We start from the raw sequence: 22,116 nt of genomic DNA on the forward strand, positions 1-22,116 counted from the left end.
CCATCAAGTTGTTTACTGAGTAGGGCATCTGCACAGACCCCTGGCACTATAAAGTGATTCACACATGGGAGATATTGAATTTTTTAATATACGAGAGGGTGACAAAGAACAATATACAAGAGGCACCTGGAGAGCCTGGTTAGTGAATTAGAGGGGATGTAATAATCAATAGTGACAGCACATTTTGGGAGTTTCTCCAAATATCGAATCACTGACTCCTATAAATGTTACATTCCTTGATTATTTGGCTTCACACTAGACTGCAAGATTAGAGTGAGAAAATCACTGTATTTGGTAGTCTAAACTAGATTTTCGGTGGGTAGGTTAGGGTTTATGAAAGGAGTAGTGTTTATGAAAGTAGAGTAGATAGGCTATATACCAATCTTAGAAAGGGGCTTCTTACAAATTTAGGGAAACTCATTTTTTGAATATTATTGTCTTCACACTTCTATTGTTTGGGAAAGTAGTACAGTAGAACTCCGGGTGACCCTAATTAATTAACTAGTAAAAACTCAGAGAGTTTCTAAGTAAGTATAGATCAGGACATTTTTAAATTTAGGTAGAATAAGACCTCTTATTCTGCCTGTCTTTCCTCTCCTCTTCTTGCCCTTCCCCTCTCCTCCCTATCTCTTTTATCTCCTTCCTCCCTCCTCCCACCCCTCACACACACACTACACTCACCTTCACACTCACATCCATACACTCAGACTAATCTTGTCCTTTTTGCAATATAACTTATGGTCAGATTTCAGTAGCTGAAATGTGGTAAAGAAACCAAAGAGCTGCAATGATATAATCTCAATTGTTGGTTGTCTCCTGGGATAGATGCCTTTGTCTATGGTTCCTGGAGACCATAAAGAGCACACTGCTCTTTAATTTCTGTAGATTAAAGTGAGATGATTTAGGGAAAGGCCCTGTCTCATGGCAACTGAAGTACAGAAATTTTGAGAAACATCTACATTTAATGATCAGAAGGAAGAAGAGTAAAATTCTTGAGATAAACCCTTAGGAAAGATCCAAAAGGGAGGTTAGATATAGGGACTAGGAAGCTAGTTATAAAATCATCATAGTGGAAGTGATAGAATTCCAGTAGGATTGAATACTATAAAATGGCCAATATAATGAGAGAAGGTCATTGAATTTGGTAAGAGGAACTGACTGACTTTAGAGTAAATTTAGGGTAAATTGGATGGAAAGGGAACTGGAGGTAATGGAAATAATGTATATTGATTAGTTAATTGAGGTGTTGGCTAGGAAAGAAAAAGAAAATGGTAATTATATCAGCTTGATAAATTTGTGTTTATTAAAAAATAGGGAGTACAGCTACATATACCTCAAAGAATTCCCTCATGCTGATTCTGAAGTCAGACCCTCCCTCCACCCCTAACTTCTGGCAACTATCCCTACAGTTTTGCCTTTTCTCGCAAACCATCATGTAAATGGAATCATGTAGCATGTAAAAGACTGGCATCTTACACTTAGCATGATGCCTGCTGTGTGTAAATTTAAACAATATTTTAAAATGCAAAGAAATGTCCCCCCTCCCTATCCCAAACAACAACAACAAAACAAAACAGAGAGGAATTTGAGAAGATGGAGGTGAGTTACTAACATATCCAGTGTAATTTATTTCCTGAAGAGTATTTCAGCTCTCACTGAAATTAGGTGAGATTATTCCCTCTGAGTCATGGAAAGGATGGAGAGAAAGGCACTGGTAAACTTCACCAGTCAAACTAGCCTCCTTTTCTTCTCTACCCTTTCCTTTTCCCACCTTCTCTATGCAAAATCTTCCTCTAATATTGGTTCCTTATATCCTGTCCTATCATGAGGTTATCAGTGAGTGTCACATCCTGACTTCAGCTGTGGTTGAAGGCTATCAGTACACATGTAGTGGTACCAGAACTAGATTCATCAAGATTTATTTTAGAGAATTTCCCTCTCTAATTTTTAGTATCTTTTTTTTCTTATTAATATGAATTCATAAATTAAGAAGTAAAAATGATAGAATCTAAAAAAATTACCTCTTGATATCTGAAATTGGAATTTTTAAATGTAAGATGCTAGCAGTCATGTCCGCACATAATTCTTATGCTTTTGTTTTTAGGCAGTATAGATTTATTTTTTGTAAATTGCAAATTTTTGCAGATTTTATTATAAAAGTACTTAGTAATCTGATACTGATTCTAATGGGTAGTTTTTCATTAGGAATTTAACTAGTGTCTTTTTTCCTTAGTTTTTTCTGTCATTGTGATATTTAAAACCTAGATGATAATATTCCACAAAGAAGAGATAGGAAGCAGGCAGGGTTTCTTTGGACATTTATCACATTTATTTCTGTCCTCCTCTTGTTGATCTGCTCAAATGAAGTTTAAATCCACATATTCCACTGATGATGTAATCTGTAGTGAGGTATAAAAAGATGTTGCCATAAACCAAAGGTCTTCAGAGGAGAGTGAAGAAGCATTGTGGTGCAGCTGACTCTTGGTGCTAGCACTGAGGTTATTATAAATCTAACACATTACTATTTGCCATAACTGGGATTATATTAGTCATTTATCTTCTTATTTAGCTGAATGGTCAATTACCTGATACTTCACATATACCCAGAAGTCAGAATATAAGCCCCCCAAAGCCCTCACAGAGGCTAAAATTTGCTAAAAGCAAATGCAACCTAACATATGACAAGGTGCTTTACATATACATATTGCTTTATTTAATATCCATAATAGTCTTCTACAATGCTGCTGCATTTTACAGAAGTCAGCATTGAAGTTTCTGAGGAGATTTTCGAACTTTCCTGAGGTCACAGTGTCTATTGGGCATTGGAGCTGGGATTTAAACTTGGGTTTGTGTGTCCCTCAGATCCTCGTGCTGAGTCCAGTTATTCTTATTATCAGTCATTCACACAAATTTTTTTTGGTTCACACTTGGTGACAGGCCCTGTTATTCAGCGTTAAAGACAGATGTACAGAGTTCTAAGGAATTCCTTTATCTGTTTTTCTGGCCTGCAGTAAATATGAAGCAGAACAGAAAAGAGATGAGGCTTGAGGACAAGGACAATGTCTGTTTTTTCTACTGCTGCATCCATGGTACAAGCACAGCACATAGTGGACTCAGTAAATATATGTGGAATGGGTGAATGACATTAGTGAGAATAGTTAAGTAAGAAGAGAGAGAAAAAAGTAGAAGCATAGAAAATTAAAAAGTATCGCTGTTTTGGACCATATAACGTTTGAATAAGCAACTGTGGCCCTCAGGAGTCCCACAGAGCATGAAGAGCCTTCTAGGGCACTCACCGCTGCCTGGGACAGTGAGCTGCAGCCACTGCTGATGGTGGTGCACCAGGGACAAAGTCAGTTATGAATGCAACCTCTAGTTTAAAAAGCAGGGAAGGTTTCCATAAAAAAATGGAAAATGTGCTGAAGGGCTAAACTTCAGTGTCTTTGAAAAATTACATGTGGACTAGCTCTTTCTGTAATATATTGGGTAAAGCAAGTGTTACATAATATACTTTGCTTTTTTTTTACCTAATAAATAACAATATTATAATATATGCTATATGAATCTTTGAAAAATTAGAAATTACGTTCTTTGGAAGATACCTTATAGAACTTATATGTAGTATATAGCGTTATGACAATCTGTAATACTATAACAAGTAAATAGGTCACATCACAAAACATTTTTTTGAGTAATGTCATCTAAAAGAATTATGGCTTGTAATAATTCGTGTTTGGATAATTATTCCACTCTTTGATAGGAAAAAATGGGGAAATTAGGAAACTATTAAAATGATTTAAATTTCATTATTCAACAGCAGCGATGCGCTACTTTCTTGTCAAGAATGTATCCATTAACAGTGATGTTTTGCCTTACAGCTTTTCTGGGAGAAGAGGCTACAAGGACTTAGTGCGTCAGACGTAACAGAACAAATTATAAAAACCATGGAACTACCTAAAGGTCTTCAAGGTATTATCTTAAGTTCAGTTGAACAGATATATATTAAGAACCTACTGTGTGCCAGGTGCTGTCTTAGATGCTGTGGATTCAGAAATGATTAAGACAAGGTCTTTCCTCTAGGGGGGTTTATGCCTTACTGGATGACATACTTCTTCTGTTTTAGTAAACCCAGGGAAAATGTACATGAAAATCTTGTATGTTGCAGGGATGCTTCAGTCCATTATATTACCTAAGATTTTTTCTGTGAAAACTTGCCTTTTATTTAGGTTTGTGACATAAGCTAACCTAGGTGCTCCTTTTAGTAACAAATGCAATTGAGCAGCAAAAAGCAAAATAGTTTTTCTCTCATCCTGTTATCAAAAGAGTAGCTAACACTCTGTTTCTTCCTTTGCCTTAACAAACTGCTGTTGTAAGTAAAGAGGGAACAAAATGCACCTTCATTCAGTAGCAGCAGCAGGTGTGATCTGGGGTGAACTCTGTTGCTGGTGCCTGTCATGTGTTGACTTTGAATTCTAGAGAAGCATAACTTTTCAAGTATATTAGAATTTTGGCTTCTGAATGTTGATGTATTATAGATTGTTCAAAAATCCTCGCTATAATTTATGGTTAGAATATTGTCTCATCCCTATATATTCTTGGAAATTAATGCCTTGACTAAGTTAAACTATTCTACGGGCCTGTGTATCACAGGTAGTCAAGGTGTGCAGGAATTAATTCCATTAATTTGGATGTTTGTTAGGTATTTGAAAAAGCTGTTAAAGCGGCAGCAACATGCTTGCATCAGCTTTTCCTTTGAAATCTAGAAACAAAGAGATAAATATGCAAATATTGTTGGAAATTAATGTTCAAAGCTACACAGAGAAACTATTCCAGGCCCCTGTGATGCATTAAAATGGATACTTGTGTATAATAGAATGACTTTAGAAGGGACTTAGAATATTAAAATAATTGGCCTTGCTTGAGGAAATGTAACCAACTTTTTAAAAGTTTAGGATCTTAGAATATGTATTTTAAAGTTATGCTTAAAATCTTTTTAAAAAGCTCAACTATTTTGTTACTATTTCTTTAATGTTAATTCTTTGCATGAATAATTATTAAGTGGATGTGATGTTATTCTTTGCTGCTTTGATTGTGTCTGTTTTAATTATAGGATCTCAAATGAATATAAAAATATCTATTGTTTTAGTTACTGTAGTTTGCTTAGCACAGCTAGTAATTTTCCTTTAACTAGTGCCTATTTCTAATTGCAGGAGTTGGTCCAGGTAGCAATGATGAGACTCTTTTATCTGCTGTTGCCAGTGCTTTGCACACAAGCTCTGCACCAATCACAGGGCAGGTCTCCGCTGCTGTGGAAAAGAACCCCGCTGTTTGGCTTAATACATCTCAACCCCTCTGCAAAGCTTTCATTGTCACAGATGAAGACATTAGGTAAGGCAGTTTAGCATACCTTCAAAAGCTTTTTTTAACATTTGGGTAAATGTTATACTGCCTATTAGGTTTGGTGAGGAATTAACCAGAGAATTATACATTTTTTTAAAGAGTTTTTGTGGAACTAATGAAAAGTGATCTAGGACCTTTATAACAATACATGCTTGATTAAAAAGGCTGAAGTGCTATGGATAAGAGCTAGCATCATGATCATGTTCAAAGGACAAGTACCAGATCAGCTGTACTTTCTATGCATCATTTTGCAGTGCCTTTTTGCAATTTGGGGTTCTGACTTTCTGCTCTAAAGAGCCATTTAATTCAGTCATGAATTAAATGTGATTATTTTCTGCATTGGTTTGTCTGCAAACCAATCTCTCTTTAAGGTAGATCATAGCCATGCTGCTTTAAGCTCAGTTGTTTTTGAAGTTCAATTTATTTTTCTTGATTATGTTTACTTAACTTAAACTAAATTTAGAAATTTTTTATCTCTCAATTACCTTGTTCTAAGTAAAGATTTCAAGTGACTCCAAACAGAGAAAGAGAGGAGAGGACACAGCTGCATCTCTTAACAACTTTCATTGTTTCAAAGGCTGTACCACAATTACATTTTTAGTACCAAATAATAAAAGGAAAACATTGAATTCAGATATTTTCCTTTTAGTATTAATGATTAATAGACATCCATTAAAATATATAGTATCCAGAAAGTATAAGCAAGCCATTGCTTAGAAGAAGCACAACTATTCCAGATACTAAGACTAGTAAGAAATTCTTATATGGGATTTATGAACTTCAGTATCATTACTTTATAATGTATATAGTAATTGTCTCCAAAAATTAAGTTTGTATACTTAACTATTTCTGTCCTCTCAGTATAAATCAGAAAAGCTTTACTAGAGTATTTTCCTAGACAAAACCAGCAGATGGCACTTTTGAATCATAATATTTTAATATTAAAAAATTTTAAAGCAGTTATGGTTTTCAAAAAAATCATGTGGAAAGTACAATTCCCATATACCAACCCTGTCACACACAGTTTTCCCTGTTGTTAGTGTAATACCTTTGTTACAATTGATGAAATAATATTATTATAATTATACCATTAACACTAGTCCCTAGTTTACATTAGGATTTATGCTTTGTGTTGTACTTGTTTAATTTTTTTTAAATTTTTATCCCGGTAACATATATATAACCTAAAATTTCCTGTTTTAACCACTTTCAAATATATAACACAGAGCTGTTAATTCCATTCACAATGTTGTGCTACCATCACCACCAGCCAATACTGTTCTAGTTTGCGAGCTGCCGGAATGCAACACACCAGAAACGGATTGGCTTTTAATAAAAGGGGATTTATTTTGTTAGTTCTTCAGAGGAAAGGCAGCTAACTTTCATCTGAGGTTCTTTCTTACGTGGGAAGGCTCAGGGTAATCTCTGCTGGCCTTCTCTCCAGGCCTCTGGGTTCCAACAACTTTCCCTGGGGTGATTCCTTTCTGCATCTCCCAAGGCCTGGGTTGAGCTGCGAGTGCTGAGATGAGGAATGCTGAGCAGCTTGGCTGTGCTACGTTGCACTCTCTCATTTAAGCACCAGACAATTAAGTCAAACGTCATTCATTGCAGCAGGTATGCCTCCTAGCCAACTGCAGATATAATTAGCAACAGATGAGGGTCACATACCATTGGCTCATGTCCACAACAACAAAATTAGGTGCCTTCACCTGGCCAAGTTGACAACTGAATCTAACTGCCACAATTACCAATACTTTTCCATCATCACAAACAGAAACGTACCAATTAAGCATTTACTCCCCAGTCTCCACCCCCACTAGGCCCCTGGTAACCTGTATTCTTGTTTCTGACTATAAATTTATATATTTATCTCATATAAGTGGCAGTCATATAATTTTTGTCCTTTTGTATCATACCATTTAAAAATGTTTTATATTTTTATTTGTTTTTTTTTCTAAATGCATAGGAATTGGCATGAAAATACTTTTAAATGCATGGGTCTAGTTAGGTTTATAACTGGAAAACCCTTTGTGGGTTTTAAAGTAGTTCCTTTTGCAAAGATAGGCAGTGATAAAAAGTTATATTCATATGCCTTAATTTGCATGGAATGTATGATCAGTTTAATTTTTTAAGATAAAATATAAAATAGAGGAGTCAACTTAGTCTCTGGATTGCTCTGACCCTTGAAGAAGAAAACTACCAGGGGGATACATTCTCCATTATGGAATGAGTACCCACTTAATCATCAGGGATTCCATCAGGTCATTTTGGGTGCTGACAGTGGGTCTCTGTACTAGTTTGCTAGCTGCTGGAATGCTATATACCAGAAACGGAATGGCTTTTGACGAGGGGAATTTAATAAGTTGCTAGTTTACAGTTCTAAGGCCGAGAAAATGTCCCAATTAAAACGAGTCTATAGACATGTCCAATTTAAGGCATCCGGGGAAAGATACCTTGGTTCAAGAAGGCCGATGACGTTCAACGTTTCTCTCTCAGCTGGAAGGGCACATGGCGAACATGGCAGCATCTGCTGGCTTTCTCATGGCTCTACCAAAAACGGACCTTCTCCAAAATGTTTCCTCTTTTAAAGGATTCCAGCAAGCAACTCCACCTTCAGTGGGTGGAGACACACCTCCATCAAAATCATCTAATCAAAAGTTACCACCTGCAATTGGGTGGGTCACATCTTCATAGAAATAATCAAAATGCTCCCACCCAGCAATATTGAATGAGGATCAAAGGGCATGGCTTTTCTGGGGTCCACCACAGATTCAGACCAGCACAGTCTCTTGAGTGATAGCATGGGAATGTTGATGCATTCAACACCAGATTTTTTGATAGGAGAGGAAGCTATCTCAAAGCCAAATCTGGATGATTTCCTTTTAGGGCAAGCTTGTTGAATAGATTGTTCATTTAATTTCATTATCATAACAAATTATTAGACAACATTTCTTGTTGCATTAGTAACAGTTCAACATGAATTATTGCAGATGCAAATGTTACTCTTATTCTAACATGTAGCCAATATTCCTAAGATGTTTGGGCCGTCTTCTAAAACACAACGTCTTAGGACCCCCGAGGTGATGTGCAGATGATCTTTTTTGTGTGGTTGTGTATACCTTTCAGTACTGCCTTCTTGGCTTTCAAAGCCTTTGCTTTGGTTTTGGTTTTGGGAGGGGCAGGGGCTTCCTTGTTTATTTCTGGTGCCATCTTTTTATAAAGGGCTCTCCTTATTAGGTCAGGCCCACCAGGGTAAGTCTCTTTTAATGAACTCAAGGTTAGTTGATTAATAGCCTAATCATCATATTCACAGGTTCTGCCTGCACTTAAAGGGAAGAAATTATACAAGGAGTCTGTATCAGGTGGTGAGAAACTCAGAAACTATCCTAGAATTCTTCCTACCGCAATGATCAAATACTTTACTTTCAGGGTTCGTAAATGTGGGAGGTAATGCTCAAAATAAAACAAAATCAATGGTGAATGTTAGAGTTTACAACCAATACCTCCATCCCTCCATTTCCCCTCCATTTCTGAGAGTTAATGGGATTACTCTAGGACAGCTGTGCAGATTCTAACTGTTAAGTGTGAAAGACTGCTACTGAGAGTGATACGGTATTTGTTATAAGCTTTGAGTCACTGAGCCAGAGGTAGAACTAGCTTTTAAGAAATAAACAAATGTTTTCTTCTTGACCCTGCTCCATTACTTGAAAATCTGTTGAACTCGTTTCTTTTGATATCACATAGGCTATTAGAGCTCAGGCTGACTTAATGACAACCTCCTTGGTTTTGAAAATTCATTTAAAAAGTGAAAGTTTTTATCTCTTAACTCTCAGAAATGTTTTCAGAATTTAATTACAATGATTGCTAAAGTTATTAAGTTCATTGCCTTGGACATGGTCTTATTAGATAAAGAGGTATGTGGGGTAGAATGTAGTAAAGCCAAATTTACTTGAGCCCCCTTAGAGTGGATCCTTAAGGAATCTTAATGGAGATGTCCATAACAATTGCTCCTGTACCTTCCTGTTGTCCCAGTGATGAGGCTGCACTGCAGTCTGTCTTACTCAATTCTTGATAGAGACCCTCAGAATCCCTTGTTGTGTCTCTTGGTATTGGGCTGCTCTATCTCCCACTCTACATCCTAACCAGCTTCTTTTTTTTCTTTTTTTCCTAATCACCGTCTGGTCTCAGGCAATCAAGCATCCAGCAGACGCTTGGAGGAACAGACGTTCCTCTCTCCTATACCTTTGCTGCTTATCCTTTCTTGTTTTCTCTAGGACTTTTGTTTTCCAATCTTCTCCCTTCTCTTCAATCTCTGCCTCTCTACTTCGTTCTGGAGGTTAATTCCTTTTTATCATACATAGCTTGCTAGAACTTTTTAGAAATCCCTTTCTTGCCTTGTCAGGGAGCTACTCTCAAATTTGTTCTGCTTTTTAAAGATCAAGTGCATACCTTTTTTTTTCCTCTGCCTTATTCTCCATCTAACAGTTCATATCCTTTTTTTTTTTTTAACTTTTTTTTTATTGTATAGCATAACATATATACAAAGCAAAGAAATAAAAAAGCAATAGTTTTCAAAGCACTCTTCAACAGGTAGTTACAGTATAGATCCCAGAATTTGTCCTGGGCTGCCATATGATCCTCTCAGATTTTTCCTTCTAGCTGCTCCAGAATATAGGAGACTGGAAGGCTTAAATATTTTTTATCAACACAATCGACTTTTTTCCGTTCTTTTTTTTTGTGAAAAATGCAATATGTATGAAAAACTATAAATTTCAAATACAGTTGTAGAGCATATTTCAGAGTTTGACATGGGTTACAATTTCACAATTTTAGGTTTTTACTTCTACCTGCTCTAAAATACTGGAGACTTAAAGAGATATCAATTTAATGATTCAGAATTCATACTGATTTGTTAAATCCTATTTTCTCTGCATGACTCCACCATCACCTTTAATCTTTTCATCCCTCTTTTTAGGGGTGTTTGGGCTATGGTAATTCTAAATTTCTCATATTGGAGGGGTCTGCCACTAATATGGGGTAGGGAAATGGAACTATCTGATGTTCTGGAAAGGCTGGGCTAGGTTTCAGGACTTATTTGAACCAGGGACCCATCTGGAGGTTGTAGGTTTCTGCAGAGTTTCTAGTGCATGGAACCCTTGTGGAATCTTATATATTGCCCTGGGTGTTCTTTAGGATTGGCTAGAATGGTCCTCGTTGGGGGCTGGCAGGTAATGATGGATAGCAAGGTCTAACTGAAGCTTTCATAAAAGTGACCTCCAGAGTAGCCTCTCAACTCTATTTGAACTCTCTCTGCCACCGATACTTTATTAGTTACACTTCTCTTCCCCCTTTTGGTCAGGATGGAATTGTTGATCCCATGGTGCCAGGGCTGGATTCATCCCTGGGAGTCATCTCCCATGTTGCCAGGGAGACTTTCACCCCTGGATGTCATGTCCCACGTAGTGGGGAGAGCAATGATTTCACTTGCAGAGTTGGGCTTAGAGAGAGTGAGGCCACATCTGAGCAACAAAAGAGGTCCTCCAGAATAACTCTTAGGCATGCTTATAGGTAGTCTAAGCTTCTCTACTTAGACTTACCTACATAAGCTTACCTATATAAGCTTCACAAGAGTAAGCCTCATGATTGAGGTCTATTGATTTGAGTATCCCTAAAGTTTGACACAATATCAGGGAATTCGCTGATAGTAAAAGTTAATAGTTCTATATTCTTTCTCCCACCCCTCAGGGGACTTTGCCAATACTTTTTTATTATCTACTTAATATACTCTAGGATGTGCCCAGGCATTAAAATAATCTGTACAGGATTAAAGGGCCTCTTTCTTGTTCTGGGCTCCCTGTGGTTCAATTGATCAAATGAGCTATACAGATAGGTTGAGTTAGATTATGCCCTATGGAAAATTTCAGTTCCAGAAATAAGTGTTTCTTCCATTGGTCCAAAGAGTATGTGTGGTTCTAAAATATAGACACTGTTTTCCTTACCCCTATGTTCTGAATTACTTTAACCCCAAACTGTTTGGCTTTGTTCTTATCCCTAAATATCAGGTTATATATATAAAAAAGCCTCTCAAAATGCAGAAATATTAATCATCACTCCAGACTTAATGTGTCTGCTCTAAAAGCTTGCAATCTAGGCCCCTGTTTTCTTATAAGCAATTTCTAAAAGTGACATACCATTCTTGTTCTTTTGTTTCTGGCTTATTTTGTCTCACCAAATGTCCCACATGTTCATTTACATTGCTGCATGCCTCAAGACTTTATTTCTTTTTGTAGCAGCACAACCTTCATTCATAAGTATATACCCTAGTTCGCCTGTTTACTTCTCAGTCATGAAGGAATGCATCCTTTTGCCACCTGCATTCATCGAGCATCATGTATAGGGCCCAAAGTCCACAGTCCATCAACATTCTCAATTTTAGATAATTTCATTGTTCCCAAGAGGAAGAAAACCAATAAACACACCATTGCCTAATAGGGAATCTAAACCTCCTCTTAACTCTTGTCCTCCCCCCCCCCCCCCATTATTTACCTCTGCTGTTGCTGTGGTAGTGCTGATGGTTTCCCTTTGAACATAGTTTATAGCATGCAATAGCAGTTTTCCCTCTGTACCCTGGACTTCAACACTCTTTGTACAAGAATCACATCTTTGAAGTAATCCTTGTGAGAACTAATTCATATTTCTAGTATTAATCACTGGGACACGAAGGTCTATACAACCCCTTTCAATCTTGTTCATCTTCAATATGGTAATATTACTTATAGACCCACTAGAGAACCAGCTTCACTCCTGTCTATTCCCTTACATTAGAGTTCAACCTCATTAGCTAATGGTTCACCCATCTCTAGCTTCCGTGTATCTCTAAGTCCCCTATATTATGTTTTATAAGCCTCTAATTATACCTTTATGCTGGTCATAAAAATGAAATCATACAGTATCTATCCTTTTGTGTCTGGCTAATTTCACTCAGCATTATGTCCTCAAGGCTCATCCATCTTATCATGTGCTTCAGGATGTCATTTTGTCTTACTGCTACATAATATTCCATCAAATGTATATACCATATTTTGTTGATCCACTCATCTGTTGATGGGCATTTGGTTTGTTTCCATCTTTGGGCCACTGTGAATAATGTTGCTCTGAACATCAGTGTGCAAATGTCTGTTTGTGTCCTTTCCCTCAGCCTTTCTGGGTATATAACAAGTAGTACTATTGCTGGGTCATAGGGCAACTCAATATTTAGTTTCCAAAGGAACCGCCAAACAGTCTTCCAAATGCTGCACCATTATATGTTCCAACCAGCAGTGCATAAGTGTCCTGGTTTCTCCACATCCTCTCCAACATTTATAGTTTCCTGTTTGTTTAATAGCAGCCATTCTTATAAGTGTGAGGTGGTATCTCATTGTAGTCTTGATCTGCATTTCCCTAATAGCCAATGAAAATGAGCTATATCTCTTCGTGTGCTTTTGAGCCATCTGTATTTGCTCTTCAGAAAAATGCCTATTCATATCTTTAGCCCATTTTATAATTGGGTTATTTGTTCTTTTTTGTTGAGTTGTATGATTTCTTTGTACATACAGAAAATCAAACCGTTGTCCGATATGTGATTTCAAAATATTTTTTACCATTGAGTTGGCTGCCTCTGTACCTTTTTGACAAAGTCTTTTGAGGTGCAGAAGCATTTGACTTTGAGGAGTTTCCATTTATCTATTTTTTCTTTTGTTGCTTATGCTTTGGGTATAAAGTTTAGGAAGCTACCTCCTATTACTAGGTCTTGAAGATGTTTCCCTACATTTTCTTCTAGAAGCTTCATGGTGCTAGTTGTTATATTTAGGTGTTTGATCCATTTTGAGTTAATTTTCATATAGGGTGTAAGTTAGGGGTCCTCTTTCATTATTTTGGCTAATGATATCCAGTTCTTCCATGCCTGATTATTGAAAAGAATATTTTGTCCCAGTTCAGAGGATTTGGGGGCCTTGTCAAAAATTAGTTGACCGTAGATTTGATTGTCTATTTCTGCACTCTTGATTTAATTCCATTGGTCAATGTTTCTGTCTTTGTGCTAGTACCATGCTATTTTGACCACTGTGGCTTTATAATGGGTTTAAAGTCAGGGAGTGTTAATCTTCCCATTTCATTCTTCGTTTCAGGATGTTTTTAGCTATTTGGGGTCTCTTTCCCTTCCAGATGAATTTGATAGTTAGCTTTTCCAAATCTTCAAAGTAGATTTGGAATCTACTTTGCCAGTGTCTGTTTCATGTACTTTGGAGCTCCTTGATTGGGAGCATAAATATTTATGATTGTTATATCTTTGTGGTGAATTGACCCTTACTTAGTATATAGTGTCCTTCTTTGTCTCTTATGATGTCTTTACATTTAAAGTCTGTTTTGTCTGATATTAGTATAGCTATTCCTGCTTTCTTTTGGTTACAACTTGTGTGGAGAATCTTTTTCCATCCGTTCACTTTCAGTCTATTTGTATCTTTGTGTCTAAGATGAGTCTCTTATAAGCAGCATACAGGTGGATTATGTTCCTTGATCCATTCTGCCAATCTGTATCTTTTAATTGGTAATTTTAGTCCATTAACATTCAAAGTTATTACTGAAAATATGTTTCTTGATTCTACCATCTTTTTTATTTGTTTGTCAATTTATATATTCTTTTCCCTCTTTCTCTTTGTATTCTTTAAATAACTGTTTATTCTTTAAAGTACCTGAAGGTACTTTTTAATTCTGTGCCCTCCTTCAGCCTCCCTCTCCTGTCTTTTTCTTTCAGCTGGCAGAACTCCTTTTTGTATTTCTTGTAGGGCCTGTCTCTTGTTGACAGATTGTTTCATGACTTCTTTGTCTGTGAAAACTTTAATCTCCCCTCAGTTTTGAAGGACAACTTGGCTGGAAGTCCTTCTCTTTCAGGATCTTGAATATATCATACCACTGCCTTTTCGCCTCCATGGAGCTAGTTGTGTAGCCTGAGCCCAGTCTCATTTGGTTTCGCTTGTATGTAATAGATTGTTTTTCTCTGCCGCTTTCAGGATTTTCTGCTTCTCTTCAACATTTGACAGACTAATTAGTATGTGTCTTGGGGAAGGCCTATTTGGACTTATTCTGTTTGAAGTTCATTAAGCTTCTTTGACTTATAAATTATGTCCTTTATAAGGGTTGGGAAATTTTCCCCCCTTATATCCTCAACTACTCTTCCTAGCCCTTTACTCCTCTCTTCTCCTTCTGGGACACGATGATTCTTATTTTTGTGTGCTTTGTTTTGTCTATCATTTCCCTGAGATCCAATTAAAATTTTTCCATCTTTTTTGCCCATTTGCTGTTTTCAGTCTTCAAAGTCAGTTATCCTGTTCCCTTTATCACTTATTCTTTCTTCTGTTTCTTCAAATCTGGTGTTGTGTGCCTCTAGTATGTTTTTTATTTGGTCAACAGAGTCTTTGTTCTCTGTGATATCTGCTATTTTTCTGTTTATTCTTTTAAACTCCTCTTTATGCTCTTCTACTCTCTTCTTGATCTCCTTTATGTCATCTGCTATCCCACTTATTTTGTTAAGTAGAGTTGTATGAACATCTTTGATTAGTTGTTCCAACGTCTGTGTCTCCTCTGGTGTTTTAATTTGGTCATTAGGCGGGGCTATATCTATCTGCACTGTGATATGCTTAGTGATCTTCTGTCTTTGTGGCATATAAATATCTTGATTAATTTACTTTGGGAGTTGATTTCTTTCAGTAGTCTAAGGCCTTGTGTTTGTGGTATGGTTGTATAGCAGGGAGCAGGGTATGGAGAGGAGCACTCAGTGCCGTGATTTGTTTCAGGGCAGGTATACGCACAGGTTGAGGATTTTAAGCTGATGCTTGTGAATGTGGGCACCCAGCGGCCAGGTGCTACATCCACCACACAACTACATATATTCTGCGGGGCATAACCCTGGTATGTGCTGGTCTAAGGCATAGGACCCTTTGTGCACATGTGTACAGCTATGGCAGCAGGTCGGTGTTATGCTTTCATGGATTGGGGGCAATTGTGACCCGTCTGCGTAGTTCAGCACTTTCTCAGTGCTGGGAAGTGTGGCTGAGGGCCGTGTGTATGTGTGGTTCTAGGACTGCTGTAAAGTGCAGTTCCCATGTGTGGGCCTGGGAGTGCCATAAATTGATGCACAGAGCTCAGGGGTTGTGGGGTGAGGCTGTGCGACACTGTGGGCAGGGAGGCAGGGGTAGCCTGGGTATGGAGGTTAGTGCCTGCAGCCTTTATGCGCTAGAAACAGCCTGAAGGGAACAGGGAAGGCATGGTAGTGCTCAGGAGGGGTGCAGGAGAGGTGGGTTGGGTTGTACTTTGGGTGGGGGTGTGGGGCAGGTAAGTGCACTGGGGGCTGGTGGGGTGGGGGCACCTGGAGCACAGATAATGGAAGCGGGTGACGGGTTTTGGGGGTATGGGGTGTGGGGTGAGTCAGTGGTCATGGGGCTGCACTGATGATGATAGCGCACCCAAGGAACACAGCCTGGCTTACTTCCTAGTCCCTGGCTCCTGTCTGTGCACTCCTGTGGGCTCTGCGCCTTCATGCTAGGCTCCAACTTTCTGCCTCTCAGTTTCTTGGCCTCTGTAACTATGGCTGCCCTTTGTGGTGCAGAAGGCTCTCCCAGGTCAGCTGCACTCCTGAATTGCCACTTCAGTCGCCCTCCTGTCCCTTCTCTAACTTTTCTGTGGATCAGGGCTGATCTCTAGCTATTCTATTTGGCCATCTTCCTGGAAGTCCCCATACCCTTTTTTAATTACTTGGAATTATTAACTCTCACTTTTGAGGTCCTGTTGCAATCTTCAAGACACAGAGAAACAGTGATACTTGGGATTGTAGACTTTGGATAGAATGTGCTTAAGCTCCTTGGCTCATCTCAGCTGAAGAAGTGCTATTCAGTCCCTGTCCTCAGCATACAGAATCACATGGTTGTGGCTCCTTCATGCTGATGTGTTGCCAGCAGGCCTGGGAAGCCAGGAGAGAACTTTGATTGGTTTTCCCCTACAATAGCCATAGAAAGTAAAACTAAATCTCAGTTAATTGTGCCTCTGCTTCCTCCATATTTTTCAGTTCTTCACTGCTAAAGTTCTCTTTTCCTTCTTCATTTTCCATATCATCTCCTTCTTCTATCCCTGCTTCCAAGTTATTTCTGCTTATCCTTTATAGGAATAACTTCAAATCTTCATATATTTGAAATTCTTGAAGTTGAGAAAAGGTCACTGAGGTAAATCTATTTCTACCAGAATTCTCTTCAAAATGAGGGATTACTGCCTTTCTTGTGTTTCCTATTTGGCAAGGCTCATCTCCTGTGGTTTGGTTTTATGAGGGGGCAGACATAACCTTCAGAAAGTCTAAGGAGAAGGATGTGTATCTCAGGAACTTAATTATTTCTGAAGGAAAGATAAAACTTTAGTAGAGGCTTAATTTTTTCATTCATGATGTGCCATATGTTTAGTATTTTTTATTCTGTTTTTAAAAAGGAAACAGGAAGAGCGAGTACAACAAGTACGTAAGAAATTGGAAGAAGCGCTGATGGCAGACATCTTGTCACGAGCTGCTGATACAGAAGCGATGGATGTTGAAATGGACAGTGGAGATGAAGCATAAGAATTTGATCAGGTAACAAAACCAGAATGAGAAAGAGGCTCAGAACTTAAGGTCTTTTATTTTGTTATTTTCTCTTTGCAGCCTTCCTTAGCAGGGGGTAACAAGACTTCTTCTCTGTAGTAATCAGACTTGTCCCTGCATAGGTTACCTATGTTGTTGCTTGCTGAAGCCCTCTCCTTTTTTCTCTTTATCTGAGGACATTCATACCCTTGTAGTCACTTGCAAGGGATACAGCTTCCTCAGTTAACACCAAGTGGAAACCCTCTATTTTAATTTGCTAAAGCAAACAAAATGTAGTGGGTTGGCTTAAACAGTGGGAATTTATTAGCTCACAGTTTTGAGGCTAGGAGAAGTCCAAATCAAGGCGTCATCAGGGCGATGCTTCCTTCTTGATGACTGGCGTTCATCCTGATGACTGGCTGTTGGTGATCCTTAGTCCTAGGCTCCTCTGTCACATGACAGTGCATATGGTGGCCTCTCCTGGCTTTTCTCTTCTTTTCTGGGTTCCTTTAACTCTCAGCTTCTGGCTGCCCCCTATGGCTTTTGTCTCTGTCATCCTATAAGGCTTTCAATAATAGGATTAAGGCCCATCCTGGGCCACACCATATCTGAAGTAATGTTATCAAAAGTTCCTATTTACAAGGGTTCACACCCACCAGAATGGATTAGATTTAAGAACATATTTTACCGGGGTGCATAGCTCCAAATCAGCATACCCTCCATGGTATTATTGGAGAAGAACACAAGAAGAAGAAAAGGATTCTGCCAGGCAGGGAAGAATCTTTGTGGTTCAGACTGTCCTTTTGGGCAAACCTTTGCCCAAACCTTTGCCCAAACCTTTCCCATGGGGTTCTTCTCTGCACCAGCTTTCTGGGATATGTTGGGCCTACTTTTAAATTATGGCCCCCAATTAAGCAAAATCTTCCCTTTTTCTAGGTTCTCCCTAGCACAGACTTGATGCAGGGAGAACACCAAGGACGTTTAGAAGTATAATAGTTTACCTTAAAAAAAAATACACATTTTGATCCTATCCTAAACCCACATTCAAGGTTCATGGGCTGTGTTCCATTGTAGATTCTCTGTAAATTATTACACTGAAATTTCCAGAGATTTTTGTGGCATCTTGCTTCCCAGCTTCTACCCTGCTTTCTTTCAGCAGGCATTGTCTTATTTTCTGCTGTCCAAAATATGATTATTTATTTGTTTTCTTTAAAGCCAAAACTGAGAAGAAGGGGGAGGGAGAGAAAGAGCCAGAGAGAATGAGGAGAGTGAGTTACAGAGCACTAACCCTGTAGTTCTCTTGCATCCTTTTCCTCCCGTCACATAGTCTGGCGTTTGTGCCTTGTCTAGATGGTCGTTCTAGCATTCAGGGTTAGGTTCTGGGGATACAGTGGCGAGCACATCTGTACAGTCCCTGTTCAGACAAAACTTATAGTCACGTTAAACAAACACATCACTGTGTGATTACCAGCTGTAGTGAGTGCTGTAAAGGAAAGGTAAAGATGCTGTGAGAGCTGATAGCTGGGGACCTAATGTGGTTTGAAGGGTCAACAGAAGCCTCTTTTTAGGGAGTGAGATTTACACTGAACCCCAAAAGATGAGTAGGAGTAAGCCAGGGGAGGTTTTGGTAAAAAAGTGTTCCTATCAGAAGAGACAGCAAGGAGTAGCTTGGTTTCTTTCAGGAACAAAGAAAAGATGAATGTGGCTGGGATGTAGTTATTGGGGATGTGTGGGAGATGCGCTTAATCATACAGGATCTGCAGACTGCTGTTAAGGCTTTTGAGCCCTATCATTAAAACCAGTGGGGATCCACTCAAGGGTGAATATCATGATCAGATCTGCTTATTTTAGAAGATCCCTATGGCTGCTGCATGGAAAAAAACAAAAAGATTGCAGAAGGAAAAGCTCGGGAGCAGGGAGAGCTGTGAGGAGGCTGTTGTGGTAGTCCAGTGCTAGGGTACTGGTAGTGGATGTGAAGAAAGAAGGGGAGAGGGTAGATGAGATTACATTTGGAGATAGAGTCCAGGTGACAGATTAGAGGTGAGGATGGCATGGTGAGATGACTCCTGGGTTTTTATTCAGCCCACTGGATGGATGTGAATTTTGTTTGCTGAGGTGAGAAGGCTGCCAGAGGCACAGATTGGGGAAAGGAGTACAGGAGTTTAATTGTTAACATAATCACTCCTTTCCACGAGCACCATTTTCTTAATTCAGGGAGTGGCTCATGCCCCAGTGATACCGAAATCAGGTAACAAATATAATGTTTTACATTTACATGTAGTCAGTGACAGCAGGATAATTCCATCCCAGTTCCTTGACCACCCAGAATTGTGTGAACACAGTTCAGTGCTATTGAGGACGAGAAGAGGTTGCTTTGTCACTTTGGATTTTGTTTTCCACTCTGCCAAGGAGTGTTTTATGGGCTTTGATAAGCGTACCTAATATGTGTAGTGTAAAGTCTTTCAATGCTTGTCAGAACTTATCCTTCTGTGTAAAAGCTTCAGTCATGCGCTCGGTTGAGCACAGTGAGGAAGATAGATATTTGAGCCGAGGAGCCATCAGAACTGACTTTCCAAAAGCCCTCATGTTCACTCAGAGCTTTTTAGTTTTTTATGTTTTTGTTTTTGTTGTTTTTTGCCCTCAGACTTTTCTCCTGCAGACAATTTAGGATAATCAAGGAACATCTAATTGAGGCTTTACTAGATGCTGACTTTGCAAATTGATGTCAAGGCACCCTGATTAATATAAGAAGGCCTGTGTTTTAGGGACTAAGCACTTTTCTCATTTAAAAGCTGGCCCTTGCTCATTGACTTAAACAAATGTGAATTATGGTGGTAACAGACTAATTAATGCTGAGTTATTAGAGTTTTTATAGATTCTTAAAAAGTAACCATTATTTTGACATATTGAGAAGGGAAGACTCATATTATAAATGTTATACACTGAAGTTGAGAATGGCATTATTATTACTAGGCCATTAGATTTATAGGTTGTGAGAGATTTAGAAGTACTTCTCAGTTATCAAAATTACATTTACCTAACTCACTCAGTTTAGCCCCATATGCACCTAAAGTGTTTAATAAACCAGAGCACTGCCACATGACTTAGGTGGTCATAATAACCTGTGGAATAATTCGGGTGACTTAGCTTGGAGAAGGATGAGACATGGCCAGATTCACATGGCTGGTAAGAGTTGGAACCCGATCTTCTAACATGCCTGTCTACCTTTTCATGCCACCCCTTCTTCTAATTCTACTTATTATCAAGGTAAACTTTTAAAAACAAACTGAGATCTTCTTTGTTACCTAAATTTGAAATCCTAGAGAAAAACACAGTTATTAGACAAAATTTTAGGAGTGATTACAAGAAGAGGATAATTACAAGAGACAAAGGTGTTAAAATATTCAGCTATGAATGAGATAAAGTATCAAATATGTAATAATTCAATTTGCAATTGCACAGTACTATTTCACCCAGGTTAAACAATAATAAGACTTCAGTGCATATCTATTATACATGAATAAATGCTCTGAAGTAAAATAAATCATTGTGAAGTAAAACAAATCATTATGAATAGAAATTTTCCTCATTTTCTCAAAATATGTTTGGACTTGGCTGTATGAATCTAAATGTTGGTTATTTAAAAAAAATTCTTTCACTTTGCTCTCTCTTTTTATGCTCAATTTAGTTAATTGTAAATAGAAAATATTGGTCTCTTTGAAAACTAATGGGATATTAAAAGCTGTCATCAGAATAAAGTACTTGAAACAGTGAGGGGACATGCTGGGTACTTTGCTTTTGACCAGATAATGTTAATTAAATGCTTTGCTGAAGAGAGTGCCAGTCAAGGCTTTAAAACATATGATTCTAAGTGAAATTTAGCCTCTAATTACTTTTCAAGTTTTGCAGACCTCTCACCTGAGAAATCACTGAATTACTTAAGTTTTTTTTTTTTCCCCCTTACAGGTAACTTTCGACTGACTTTCCCCAAGAGCAAATTCCTAGAAATTGAACAAAAATGTTTCCACTGGGTTTTGCCTGTAAGAAAAAAATGAATCCGAGCACATAAATATAGCTTTTTAATAGCACTAACCAATGCCTTTTTAGATGTATTTTTGATGTATATATCTATTATTAAAAAAAAAATGTTTATTTTGAGTCCTAGGACTTAAAAGTAGTCTTTTTTAATATCAAGCAGGACCCTTAAAATGAAGCCGAGCTTTTGTTGCCAGGTGCAATCTACTGGAAATGTAGCACTTACATGAAATATTTGTTTCCCCTACAGTTTTAATATGAATGAATCAGGAGTACCAAATAAATTTCCCAATTAAAGATTATTGTGAACTTCACTGTATATAAACAGATTTTTATACTTCTATTGAAAGAGGACACCTGTACATTCTTCCATCATCACTGTAAAGACAAATAAATGATTATATTCACAGACTGATTGAAATTTTTTCTGTTAAAGAGCACATACAATAAATATCCCCTCTTTAGACTTTCTGATTTACATTAAACATTTACCTGGGTCTTAGGTTTGAAATGGAGGTGGTAGAAAATAGTTTATACTTTGGCAGTATTCCTCCAAATATCAGGAGACTTGTGCTGCTTTCACTCGAATTTCTAAGCTGTCATCTAGCATGTGTAATTTTTTCCCCTTGCCTGTGACTAAAACTTTTGAAAGTTCTACAAAAATAGACCTTTTTCTTCCCTTGAACATGTGTCAGGTACACCAGAACATTCAGATGCTGCTACAAGTTGGCATTTGTTGCTTTTTTCTAGAACCTTTGCACTTTGTAATGTTCACTAGCCTATGAAATTAACAGGTGCAAGCCAGACCCTTTGCCATGAGAGAGTCAGTCTCTGGCCAGAGTTGCTTGGTAAATCAGATTGCAATACTTTGCTAATTAGTACCTGGACTCCAAAGTATTAACTTTTTTTTTCTGTTGAAACTCATAAGCATAACTTTAATTTCCACTTAAATTCCTTGAAATTTAATCACTAAAACTGTATAATATTGTTAAGTGGTTTTTAAAAATCAAAACATACTTAAATGATCTGATGCAGGGAAGGGAGGG

General features: G+C 38.0%; 1 protein-coding gene across 2 annotated transcripts in view; it reads left to right on the forward strand.

Annotated features, from left to right (window-relative positions):
• Positions 1–21,485, forward strand: part of MBD2 (methyl-CpG binding domain protein 2) — a 76,860-nt gene extending 55,375 nt beyond the window's left edge. Inside the window, exons 4-7 of one of the 2 annotated variants that reach the window (XM_077135446.1) lie at positions 3,879–3,969; positions 5,211–5,388; positions 16,909–17,047; positions 21,002–21,485. In XM_077135446.1, the coding sequence (XP_076991561.1) occupies positions 3,879–3,969; positions 5,211–5,388; positions 16,909–17,035 (396 nt within the window). In that variant the 3' untranslated portion in view covers positions 17,036–17,047; positions 21,002–21,485. The remainder of the gene's footprint in view (positions 1–3,878; positions 3,970–5,210; positions 5,389–16,908; positions 17,048–21,001) is intronic. The other variant, XM_077135447.1, reaches the window with a different exon arrangement.
• Positions 21,486–22,116: the final 631 nt, after the last annotated feature.

The sequence above is a fragment of the Tamandua tetradactyla genome, chromosome 18, assembly GCF_023851605.1.
Source record: "Tamandua tetradactyla isolate mTamTet1 chromosome 18, mTamTet1.pri, whole genome shotgun sequence".
NCBI classification, from domain to species: Eukaryota; Metazoa; Chordata; class Mammalia; order Pilosa; family Myrmecophagidae; genus Tamandua; species Tamandua tetradactyla.